Here is a 13,710-nt window from a genome sequence, read left to right on the forward strand (position 1 = left end):
GTGGCCGTTGTCCAACACCATACCCAGAAAGAGAGAGGTTATATTACATTTTTGAAAAATTCCCTTTAAGTCTTGACATGACATATATTATGTACTGTGCAAACCACAACTTGACTGCCTGGCATACAACCACAAGCAGTAATCCAAGTTTTATTATAGCGGAAATAAATGGAAGAGTTAATGTCCTGTGTCAATGGGGAGGCCAGGTTGTGGATGTAGAGAATGTCATGGTAGAAGCTGCCAAGAACAGATATAAAATACTGCTCTTTCAACAATTCTCAAAAAGCAAAAGGTTTGCCCTCAACAGAATTGGATTGCAAACTTACTCTTCTGGTATTAAAAATGTACTCTGGACAATAAAGTCAATGAACTTTTTACCTTTGCAATAGCAAAACACTGTAACAGGACACAAACACACACAGAGATGGCATCGATTTTGATCTGAAGATTAACTATGTGAAAAATATGATGCATCCATCCATCCATTTTCTACCGCTTATCCGAGGTCAGGTCGCGGGGGCAGTAGCTTTAGCAGGGACGCCCAAACTTCCCTCTCCCCAGCCACTTCATCCATCTCTTCCGGGGGGATCCCGAGGCGTTCCCAGGCCAGCCGAAGGATATAGTCTCGCCAGTGTCCTGCATTGTCCACGGGGTCTCCTCCCGGTGGGACCTGCCTGGAACACCTCACCAAGGAGGCGTCCGGGAGGCATCCGAATCAGATGGCCCAGCCACCTTATCTGGCTCCTTTCGATGTGAAGGAGCAGAGGCTCGACTCTGAGATCCACCCGGATGACCGAGCTTCTCACCCTATCTCTAAGGGAGAGCCCGGACACCCTGCGGAGGAAACTCATTTCGGCTGCTTGTATCCGGGATCTTGTTCTTTCGGTCATGACCCACAGCTCGTGACCATAGGTGAAGGTAGGAACGTAGATCGACCGGTGAATCGAGAGCTTCGCTTTTCGGCTTAACTCCTTTTTTACCACCGAGGAGCCTCAACCCCAGAGATAGGAGCCCAGACTCTGCTCCCTCATGGGAAGGCGTGTCAGTGGAATTGAGGAGGTTTTCGAAGTATTCTCCCCACCGACTCACAACGTCCCGAGTCGAGGTCAGCAGCGCCCCATCCCCACTATACACAGTGTTGATGGTGCACTGCTTCCCCCTCCTGAGACGCCGGATGGTGGACCAGAACACCCACCTGTTCCCAATTAGCATGTTCACCTGTGGGATGTTCCAAACAGGTGTTTGATGAGCATTCCTCAACTTTCTCAGTCTTTTTTGCCACCTTTCCCAGCTTTTTTGGAACGTGTTGCGCTATATATATTTCCTCCCATATCCCTAAAACATGCATGGTAGGTTGATTGAAGACTCTAAATTACCTGTAGGCGTGAATGTGAGTGGGATTGTTTGTTTGTTTATATGTGCTCTGCGATTGGCTGGCAACCAGTTCAGGGTGTACCCCGCCTCCAGTTCAGGGTGTACCCCGCCTCCTCCCCGATGATAGCTGGGATAGGCTCCAGGACGCCCGCGACCCTAGTGAGGAGAAGCGGCTCAGAAAATGGATGGATGGATATATATATATATCTATATATATATATATATATATATATATATATATACACACACACACACACACACACATATATATTTTATATACAGGGTGTAATGCAGTATCTCACTCCGTCAAACGCATCTCCAAGGATCCAGCCTTGCTGCGCTGACAATGCCCAGCTCGGCGCAGACTGGTCTGCCAAATAGACAAACATGCGCAGTGAGCCTTGCGCTGGCACACATATCAAGATGTGCACCATTTGCGCTCCAGTGCACATTGCGCAGTCAACAAATATAGAGCCCATGTGTTGATTAGGTACGACTTTAGATTTTCCTCGATACTTTGGATTTTCCTCGATACTTGTTTGTTTCTCCTTGAGTATACAGAATTAAGATTATTCCTTTGGTTATCACCAATATGATGTCTTTTGTATGTGTTGGCGTGTAGGAGGAGGACATCTTGGATCTGCTAGAGCAATGTGAACTGGATGACGAGAAGCTGATGGGCAAATCCTCGAGACAACGTGGCCCTAAGGTGCTTTAGCAAGTGCGGGAAACACAAACTGGGAAAGACGAAGGAGAATAGAGGCTACCTGCTCCTAGTAAAAGTACAGAATAGGGAGTTTGGGAGGGTGGCAGGTAGGCAGGTGCATAGATCTAATGCCCACAGAGAGCATACAGGATGTGATTCCGAGTAGTGTGTTAGGCTCAAGAGGAAAGAATCAGGGAGGCCCAAAGAAAGGACCTGAGTGCCTCAAGGGGACAGCTGTCAGACCGCCTCCTTTTCTCACCAAACTATCATTCTATCGCCGTCTTTCTCTGTCACATGCACCTACACGCCCCCAAGATTTCCCCTGACAGCACATTACTCCCTTCATCACCTTGCTTCGCTCGCCCCCCTTCAACATACACCCCCACCCATTCCCGTTTCTCTTCCCGCACACCTAGATCCATTCCTCATTTGAGGGCTAAATTGGCTGGAACAGGGCAGTTCAGGGATGCATTAGCTGGAATAAGTACTTGTTTAGACACAATCACTGTTGTCCAAGTTCATTTGGATGGTGTCACTTTCGCTCGTGCTGAATGTGCGGAGAGAGACATTCGGTGTCGGGGAAAGAAAGAGCTGTGATGGGTAAATTTACTCCGTGGGGTGTCTTGCTCAAACGCCATCTGGCGAAAACTGAACCAAAAGCTAGACTAGAGAGTGGGAAAGTGATTAGAGACATGATTTTGTTGGGAAGGAAGAGGCACAAGACAGAAAGGCTATGAAATTTCATTGGAGGTTTTATGTTCTGTCTGTCACATCCATTAAAAGACAGTCAGGTTAAGAAGCATGTGCCAGTCTCTTGTTTAAGACAGACTGTAAAAGAGCAAAAACATAATTTGCTATTGTTCGCACTTTTTTTTTTTTTTTTTGGTCCTGTTTGGCTGTTAGGTCAAGTAGAATGGAGGATCTGTATCCCTTTTATGCCGGAACAGTTTTATTGTGTCACAGTGGATTTTTTAAAGCTGCCGCTGTGGTTCCTTGCAGTGGCATAGCCTTAAAAAGGCCCTTTATGCTCGAAAACCCTCCATTTTTGCTAAATTCAAACAATTCTGCAAGGAAGAGTGGGCCAAAATGTGTGAAACACTCCTTGCCAGTTATAGAAAACAGCTAATTTCAGTTGCTGCTGCTGATGATGGCCCAACCAGTTATTAGGTTTAGGGGGGGCATCACTTTTTGGAGTATATATATATAATATATATGTATAAATATATGTATAAATGTATACGTATAATATATATATATATATATATATATATATAAATGTATTTATTTATTTTTCTTATTTATGAGTGATGGACTACGATCTTTAAACAGAATATGTTGGTACTGAGTTTGTGGTATAAGTTTGGTGTACAGAATTTGAGAGAGTAAAATGCTAAACAGCAATCGCGATTAGCATTAGCACGCTGTCGATTTTAGGTAAAAAAATTCAGCTCACTCTTAAATCGTATAATATGTACATTACACATCTAACAGTGTCTTAAAAATTACTAACAGATGCTCCTCTGTCATTTTTTACAAAGTTTATCAGTGGCCCAACACTTGCATCTGCCTGCAATAAATGTCCATGTGAAACATTGGTTCCAGCGAAGCAAACATGGTTCCGGGCAGAATAAATTTTTTTTTGGGTCCTTGCGGAGCTTCTAGGCAGAAATCTTGTCACGAGTCACGAGTATGTTATCATGTATTTTTTCACATTTCAATGTATATTGCAGGTTTAAAAAAAATTGCAATAATTTTTTTCCAATATCGTGCAGCCCTAAATCACAGTCAAATCAGGTGAAGCTTTTCAAAGTGCAAGTTGTCTGGCAAGGTAATACCTGTTTGTATGCATTACTTACAATACAATACAATTAGCTGCTTCTTTAATGTGGATGATAATATTCTTAATAGCTTCAGGTATCTAAAATGCCATCCAGTTTCACTTCAACTCTCGGTAGGCCTTCCTCCCAATTTCTCTCTCTATTAACCTAATGCTCTTATCTTCCTCTTTATTGCCTCCTCATGAGGTTAATCTCCTATCGTCTCTGTCCTCCTCCCTCAATCACCCGCACAACTAGCCTGCGGTGACTGTGTGTTAAGGCCGACTGATAATTTCCTGCCCATTAGTTCCGTTGGCATGGCAGCGCTGACATGGTAATCGTAGCATAACAAATGTATACTGTATATGCTTTATTAATCAATTTGTCGCCTTACAGGATGGTAGACAGACACTCTATTTAATGAATGTCCCATTTTTGGTGCAAAATTAGTTTGTGACATCAGGTGTGGGAATCACTAATTCTGATCTCACATTTCCCGAGTTGCAACAGTCAAACATTACAGGCAAGATATTGATATAGATATCAAAATATTGATATTGATAATTTAACTGGTACGTATACAACTGGGTCTGAAACCATGTGTTCTTTTATTTACAGTGACTGGCTTTAAAAAGGTGCATGTATAATTTTGTATGACTACATATTGAATCACCACAAGGTCCAAGTGACTGATGGTAATGGGACTTTGAAGGCTTCTGACATGTTTAAGTGTGTGTGCGGTGGTATACTGTATTCTCCTACAAATCTGTGCATTGGTGAGTGAATGCATGTTTTATTTTTCCCAAGTTTGAGTGTTTTAGATTCAACTACAGTGGAACCTCTTTATCCATCCATCCATTTTCTGAATCACTCATCTTCACTAGGGTTCATGGGTGTGGTGGCACCTCTCCCAGCTGACTTCGGGCGAGAGGCGGGGTACATCCTGAGCTGGTAGCCAGCCAATTGCAGGGAACCTCTTTAGTTAAACACCATTCATTACAGACCCCCCAGTCCACCTAAGATTTTAAAACACCTTTTCCTCAAAGGAAAACATTTATATAGTTTGTAACTGCCATAAATGTGTACAACTAAGTCATCTGTTCTGAAGAGGAAAATGTATGCATTTTGTGCTACAGTAATCCACAACTAATGATTTTTTGATTCACATACAAATGAACTTGCAGAGAGAAATCACTGCTTGTTGTTCACATTAACACTAAACACAGCTGACCTTCTGTTGTATAGTCTATATTTCTGTTATGATTAATATGCACTTCTCCATATTTAACTGAGCAGCCAGGACAGAGTCGTGATTATTGCTTTACCACTTTCCAATAAATTCAATTTCTGCTTCTGTGGTCTTCATTTTTCATCTTGGAAATCGTTTACCGCTACTCGTGTGCTAGCGTCATAAAAATGTAAAAAGTCAAAGAAAAAAACACAGACTAATGCTTTAGATGTTCACTGAGCAGAAGTCTTTCAAAATATGCTAAAGTCTTAAAGTGAGACTTGTTGAGGTTGCTTGCCATCATCCTGGACTCTAGATTTTTCTGTAACTTCAATGTATTTGTGTTGAAAATTGTGTTGTGTTGAAAAATTCCCTATTGTGGAACCTTCAGGGCACTGTATTTTAAACTGCATTACATATACATATTTATAGACTATATATTTTTTAGTTCAACTCATGTCTCTAAATGTGTTCATCCCTGCCAGCCCTTGAGCACTATGGCTGAGTGCAGCCAGACATTACCACGTCAACGACCAGACTACCTGGCTGACTTCACCAGCAGCAGCAGCGCTGAAAACTCCTGCTCATCCTCAGATGAAGAAGAGGAAGAGAGGAGAAAAGCGGAAGGGGATACTAGAGGTGGAGAAAAAAGGGAGAAGAAAGTCTCTTACGACCTTGGAAGCAAGGAGAAGAACTTGGCTGAACGCTCAGGTATAGCAATAGGTTGTTTTTTATGGCATACATACAATGCCTGTGAATATTCTCATTCATCCAGGTCATTGCATTCTGAGGGCATTTAATTGATCGTAAATGGACTGTTCTGTTTGTCTTAAAAGACGTTTCCCCTCTTATCTGAGCACGCGTCATCAGTTCACGCAAAAAGGCTTAGTTAGGACGCACTAGCCAGTGTTTGTGTGGCATCAACTATTTATACTCCAAAGATTGGTTTTAGGAGTTTCTTTTCGTGATTATGTGCACTCGAAAATATTATGTACCGTATTTTCACGACAATAGGGAATAGGTATTAGAAGACGCAGGCATGGTAAAACATGCCAGCTTAAAACATACGGTAGCATGCATGCACGCTACTTTATTGAAGTATTTAACAATCTAGTCATCCATCCATCCATCAGTTTTCTGAGCCGCTTCTCCTCACTATAGTCGCGGGCGTGCTGGAGCCTATCCCAGGTATCATCGGGCATAAGGCGGGGTACACCCTGAACTGGTTGCCAGCCAATTGCAGGGCACATACAAACAACATCACACTCACATTCACAGCTCTCCAATTCATGCATGTTTTTGGGACATGGGAGGAAACCGGAGCGCCCGGAGAAAACCCACAGCAGGCACGGGGAGAACATGCAAACTCCACACAGGCCGGGGATTGAACCCGGGTCCTCAGAACTGTGAGGCTGACGCTCTAACCAGTCGTCCACCGTGCCGCACAATGTAGGTATGTTATTTTTTGATCAATCCTCATCCACAAATCCATCAAAGTCCTCATCTTCTGTAACCGAAATGAACAGCTGGGCAAGTTCTCAATCAAACACGACAGGTTCCCTCTCGTCATTGTCGGAGTTAGTCTCGTTGCCGTGCGGCTCCTCAGAAATGATGCCGGCTTTTATGAAAGCTCGAACAACAGTGCAAGCAGACACCTTAGCCTGAGCATCCACAATCCATTCACAAATTGTGGCGTAACTCGCCCGGCGCTGCCTCCTAGTCTTAGTAAAACTAGGTTCACCATCTGTCATCCATCGCTTCCACGCCATTCGCAACTTCACTTTGAACGCCCTGTTTACACGGATGTCCAGCGGTTGGAGTTCCTTAGTCAAGCCTCCCGGAATGATGGCAAGCTTCCTCACTTGTTGCACATTCCAGAGTTATTGCACTCAGTCGAATGGTGACTTGAGACGCTTTTCCCAGCTGTTCTTTGCTCATTAATCCATTGCTTCCAACTCGGGCCACCTCGCCTTGTTTCCGCATTTTGTTTTTCTTTTTTTTCCGCGGAAACTCAACTTCGTCTTCTTGACTTGGCGAAGCTCGTTTTCCTGCTTCCTCCACTTGCGAACCATGGATTTGTTGATCTTGAATTCTCTCGCGGCTGCTCGATTCCCATGTTCCTCCGCGTAACTGATAGTTTGCAGTTTAAACTGTGCTTCGTAAGCGTGTCTCTTCGTAGGTGTCATTTTTGGGGGTCCTTAGTCCAACTCGGGGCACCTTGCCTTGTTTCCGTGTTTTGTTGTGGTTTTTTTCCGCGGAAACTCAGCTTCGTCTTCTTGACTTGGCGAAGCTTCGTTTTCCTGCGTCCTCCACTTGCGAACAATGGATTCGTTGATCTTGAATTCTCTCGCGGCTGCTCGATTCCCATGTTCCTCCGCGTAACTGATAGCTTGCAGTTTAAACTGTGTTTCCTAAGCTTGTCTCTTCGTAGGTGCCATTTTCAGGGGTCCTTCGCCAAACCGATGTTGTTTTGCACAATGCACACCCCGGCGCTATATACCTACTGGGGGCGTAGCTTTAGCGTCCTCCTTCACGCACCCTTCCCCCTTTACGTCCACATGCTGTCCTCAGCCACGTCCGCTTTTCCTCTGTATAAGCAGCGTGTCGGCAGGAAATGCTCCCAGTCAGTCAAGCAGTCAAAAAAAAGTAACAAAAGAAAAAGTCAAGCGGAGCGCTCATCACACAACAACATTTAGAGATGTTGGAACTCGGTGCACACATAAGGCGCGCCGCATTATAAGGCGCCCCGCCCCGTCCATTTTGGAGAAAATTTAAGACTTTTAAGTGCGCCTTATGGTCGTGAAAATACGGTACTCCTCATTATACTTATCTAATGAAATTCCAATACAAAAGTACGGTATATGTTTATTATTGTGGTGGTAACTTTTATATTATTAGTAGTATTATAGTATCTTCCATGCTGTTTCAAATAATCTGCTCACATAATTTAGCTACACGATTGAGGCAAAAATACCACTGCGCTAAATACAGCTGCAATATTGTTAGCTATTGTTAAATTAGAACCTCTGACAGTGCCAATAAAAACTGAGCATTGATATTTTTGTACAAGCCGACATTTTTGGATGTCATTGGATTGGAGGTAAAATAGAAAGAAATATCACAAAGTTGCAGTAAGACCTTGTCAGGTGATCTGGCCACAGAATCTAGCTGTCTAGAAAAATGCTCATGCACATAATAAAATACAGTACAATACGTTTAGTGTGCTTAGCGGGTCTCCCTCATGGTCACAAAATTTCTGAGCTCGAATGTTGGCTCAGACCTAACTGTGGAGTTTGCATATTCTCCAAGTACTTGTGCCGGTTTTCTCCAGGTACTCTGGTTTCCTCCCACGTTCCAAAAATTTGCTGTATGTTAGGTTAACTGAGTACTGCAGATTGCCCATTGGTGTGTGTGTGAATCGTTGTTTGTCTACAGTATACAGTGGGTACGGAAAGTATTCAGACCCCCTTAAATTTTTCACTATTGCAGCCATTTGGTAAAATAATTTAAGTTCATTGTTTTCCATCATTAATGTACGCACAGCACCCCATATTGACAGACAAAAATTTAATTGTTGAATTTTTTGCTGATTTATTAAAAAAGAAAAATTGAAATATCACACAGCCATAAGTATTCAGACCCTTTGCTGTGACACTTCTATATTTAATTCAGGTGCTGTCCATTTCTTCTGATCATCCTTGAGATGGTTCTTCACCTTCATTGGAGTCCACCTGTGTTTGATTATACTGATTACTAAGGTGCTTCGGGTGTATGTGGTGCCAAAACCCTGATACGGACTATTCGGTCCCTGGACGACCAGTGTCAGAGTTTGGTCCGTATTGCCGGCAGTAAGTCGGACTCGTTTCTGGTGAGGGTTGGACCAAGGCTGTCCTTTGTCACAGATTCTGTTCGGAATGGACAGCCGAGGCGTAGAGGGGTAGAGGGGTTCCGGTTTGGTGACCTCAGTATTGCATCTTTGCTTTTTGTAGATGATGTGTGATCCTGTTGGCTACATCAAGCCGTGATCTCCAACTCTCTCTGGAGCGGTTCGCAACCGAGTGTGAAGCGGCTGGGATGAGAATGAACACCTCCAAATCTGGAGGTGTTCAGAGAGAGAGATAGAGAGAATATTTCTCTCAGCACCTCCAAATCTGAGACCATGGTCCTCAGTCGGAAAAGGGTGGAGTTCCCTCTCCAGGTCAGGGATGAGATCCTGCCCCAAGTGGAGAAGTTCAAATATCTAGGGGTCTAGTTCACGAGTGAGGGAAGAATGAAATGGGAGATCGACAGGCGGATCGGTGCCGCATCTGCAGTGATGCAGACTTTGCATTGGTCCGTTGTGGTGAAGAAGGAGCTCAGCCGAAAGGCGAAGCTCTCTATTTACCCTTTGATCTACGTTCCGACCCTCACCTCTGGTAGCGAGCTGTGGGTCGTGACCGAAAGAACAAGAGCCCGAAATGAGTTTCCTCCGCAGGTGTGTCCAGGCTCTCCCTTAGAGATAGGGTGAGAAGATCGGCCATCTGTGAGGGGCTCAGAGTAGAGCTGCTGCTCGAGGGGAGCCAGGTGAGGTGGGTGGGGCATTTGATTCGAATGCCTCCTGGACGCCTCCCTGGTGAGATGTTCCTGGGACGTCCCACCGGGAGGAGAACCCGGGGACGACCCAGGACACGCTGGAGAGACTACGTATCTCGGCTTGCCTGGGAATGCCTCGGGATCCCCTTGGAAGGGCTGGAGGAAGTGGGTGGGGAGAGGGAAGTCTGGGCTTCCCTGTTAAAGCTACTGCTCCCGCAACCCGACCTCGGACAAGCAGAAGGAAATGGATGGATGGATGTATTTACAAGGAAACATGAGACCACAAAACACGTCTTAAGTGTTGGGAAAAGGGCTATACGAATTTGATTTATTGTTGTTATAATGGTACAGTTGCAGCAATCTCACAACACAAACACCATTTTCATGTTTTGCTATTACAATATTTCCATATGCGCGTCCGTACCAAGACTGTTCGTGAACCGAAAATAGTGCATGAACTGAAGTAATTTCTCTTTTCGTGCACAATGCAAATCGCTCGTAAACCGAGGATCCACAGTATAGGCCAAATGTGATTGAAGAACGTGAAGGAATACAAGAACTCAACTCTTGAGTGTCGCAGGTGAAGAAAGTGGCACATATTTTGACAAAAATGAATTGACGAAACTGAGGGACAAAAACTCCCCTTTTACCTTCAAACAACCTTATCTTAATGCTGAAATGCTCCCTGTTTTAGTATGAGACTGATAAGCCACAAACATCCCCTAGACTTTACACCAATCTGATCGGGCTGATCGGTATCTGCCGATATTTAGCGTTTTATGCTGATCGGCTGATTGGCTTTAATGTCATAATTTGCTGCTCCGCAAAAGACATTTATTCCGCATCACCATCGTGCACAGTATATTTTAATCCAAAAGCTAATTTATTTTTAGCCTTGTTGCATGTCTTTTACGTAGTAATGTAAATATCTGACGGCCAATAAAGTTAGTAAAAAAAAAAAAAACACGGCGGTGTGGAACGGACAACACGTCTGAGACAGGCAATACGTAATGCCCGGATCAGACGACAAGACAAATTTGCTCTTTCACGATTGCCCTATGTCAGACTACTGCAATAAAATTTTGTATTACGTTACCACCGCATTCCGTTTTTTGCGATCATTGGGCTTTATCTTGTCAATGCGACCGGATACACTCGTTACCGTGGCGACAACAACAAGAGTGGATCGCGCCGACTGTATTATAAGAACAAAATGGAGAAAAACGTGTGTTGGTGGTCACCAGTGCTCAGGAGAGGATGTTCATTTAAGGCTTGCTTGAAATATGTTCACATACTTTTAATACGATACGGCTCGCAAGCAGGCAACAAAACGTTATGTAGCCTAGCACGCTAGTGCTAGCACTAACGGTTCTGCGTAAACATGCTGCCGTTCTGTCGATTCATGTTCTAAAGTTTCGGTGTGGGTGAAGTAATTTAATTACAATAACTTAATTACAGTAAGTTAGCATTGTTTCTGTCATGTTGTAATATTAGTTTGACCTGACTGATTAGAATACATGACCTGAATAGAGTGATTTCCAACCTTTATCAAACCAAGGAACATATTTTACAATTGAAAAATCTCACGGCACACCAACAAACAAAAATGTCACAAAAAGTGGATACATTTATTACTGTATGTACTTCCTGACATCTAATAGAAGACCATTCATTTGTTCTGTCTATCACTATGCCTCACTGGCATAAATAGATGAACAAAGATACATTATTTATTGTAAATATAACATTTTGAGCAATTAAGTACACAAGTATATACAGTAAATGAACAGGTCATTGAAATAGACACACTGCTCCATCTTGTGATCGGATCGGTGATCGGTTATGGTTTTTTTAAACTGTTGATCAGTGATCGGCCCCAAAAATCCTGATCGTGTAAACCCTAACATCCACATATTATGGCGAAATGTCATGTTAACTTTCATTCATTTCAAGTAGCACCTTTTTTCACAGTCCATGTGCCGACCTTGTTGAAGAGAAGAAAAAATCACTCCAGTTACAGAGTCGGGTGAAAAAAGGATACTTGCGTAAGCTCACTGTGTTTATAACAAAATAGCAGACACAGCCGTGAAACATTTGGACTGTGAATGAGTGTGTGAGTGGATGTGTGTACAGATAAAGACAGAAACCCTGCCAATACCCACTCCACACCTAGCCATCAAAAGGCTGGATGACTAAGACCCATAATGCTCTCATTTGGGATCCAGTGCACGGATGTTTCAGCAGCAACCCATTCATGAACACGTAATGCAGACACACATAGTAAATTTATAGCAAAGACAATTACGCTGGCTACAATACCAGTTGGAGGCATTTCAAGGATGATGGAGAGGTTCAGCGTATGCTTTCACGTATGTCTCATTGTGTGTGTGAGATGCTAATTAACATGGACATATTTACACTCCTAAGTTTCATCTTACCAACCCTAAAAAGGTCACTGCATGTCATAGTTTTGTCTAAACTGGCCATTAGTAATAGACTGACTACTACTACAAATCCTAAAAAACACTGCAATTGCTAGTCATGTCTTGCCGCAGTCGCTGTTGGCAGTGTCAGGCACCTAACTGTCTGTGAGGCTGTGAATGTGTATAGGCTGAGTTCTGACTGATTGGGTGAGAAAGCCAAGTGGACGGGTGTGAGGTAAGAAAGAGGAGCTTGTGTGTTGGGGGGAGAGCAGACTGTTTAGCAGATCGTGGTTACAGTTGACAATGAGCCATCCTATGTGCATTAAAGAGAGTCTTGATCGATCACCGTCCTTGTCAATCCTTTTAATGTTTGGTCATATGCTACAATAAATAAAACACATTGTGGTTGCGTGGGGTAGTTTTAGGAGCTGCTGTGACTAAATGACATTTGGTTGATCCAGCTGCGCCAGTTTTGCTTACAGTTCTGTGAAAAGGAATCCTTGCGATGTGCAATTAAACGTTAGTCAACAGCTTGTCTGCAGTAGCGTTTGCAGGGGAAGGTGGTGAAATCCCATTGTTCATACAATGTCATGGATTATGTACTTTAATTACTGTATGTACAGTTTGTTTCATCTATAACATTTATACAAATATACAGAGCAGGTGACCACTTATACTGAAAGTATGTTTAAAATAGTCACTTTAATTTGTAAAGTTCAAGAGTCAATAGAGGCTATGAGTATTATTATGGTCATGTAGAAAATGGAGTGAAAATCATTTGTAGATCATAAATTGATTTAATTTTAAGGCGCGATACTATATTTTTCTGTTCAAAATACTTGTGACTCAGGGCTCTATTTTCTTGACTAGCACAAATCACGTGTGGCGCGTGGCGTAACTCTGCAAGGTGGTGTGTTACACTGGGTTGTCGTAATCTCGCACATATGCGCAGCCGGCGTATTTAAAAAAAAAAAGGGTCTGTCTGGGCTGGTAGGCGTAAACAGAGACGACTTTATTCTCTGCCAGTCAAAGCGGCTTAATTCATTCATTCTCTTTATGTGAGGCACACTGATGGTCTCGCATGCATGGAGCATTGTTTCTTGGCTGGTGTGGCAAAGTGATTAAATAAAGTATGAGCTGGTGATAACCACAGGCAACTTAAATATGTCTGCGGAGCTCATGAATCTATCCCCAACCATGTCTGATCGTTTGTGCTTATGCACACCCCCTAACCCCATAGCTGCATGCTGGCCAGTGGGGTGATTTAAATAAATAAAATGGGCTAATAATAATGATTCAAAGAACCGCTTTCGACAATGATTTAGAGGATTCAAAGTCAGATGTTCACGTTTATGAATGAAATACGTATGATCCACCCCACGTCTGCGGATCTCGTGTATCTGTCTGCCCACTCTGTGAGGAGGCGGGCTAGACCCAGTTTTGGTACTTTAGTGGACTGTTGCAATTCCAGCGCATTTAAAATAGGATTTTTCAGCTGGCGTGGGCGTCACCACAACTGGCTTTAATCCTCTCCAGTTGAAGCAGGTTATTGCATACCCTTTTAAAAGCGGTGCAAATAGTCTTGCATGG

General features: G+C 43.3%; 1 protein-coding gene across 8 annotated transcripts in view; it reads left to right on the forward strand.

The window, feature by feature from the left end:
- ttll7 (tubulin tyrosine ligase-like family, member 7) overlaps positions 1-13,710 on the forward strand; it is a 100,600-nt gene that overhangs the window by 60,265 nt on the left and 26,625 nt on the right. For all 8 annotated transcript variants that reach the window (XM_061684475.1, XM_061684482.1, XM_061684474.1 and 5 more), the window contains 2 exons: positions 1,997-2,083; positions 5,611-5,836. In XM_061684475.1, coding sequence (XP_061540459.1) covers positions 1,997-2,083; positions 5,611-5,836 — 313 coding nt within the window. The remainder of the gene's footprint in view (positions 1-1,996; positions 2,084-5,610; positions 5,837-13,710) is intronic.

Source organism: Phycodurus eques, chromosome 8 (genome assembly GCF_024500275.1).
Source record: "Phycodurus eques isolate BA_2022a chromosome 8, UOR_Pequ_1.1, whole genome shotgun sequence".
Lineage (NCBI taxonomy): Eukaryota > Metazoa > Chordata > Actinopteri > Syngnathiformes > Syngnathidae > Phycodurus > Phycodurus eques.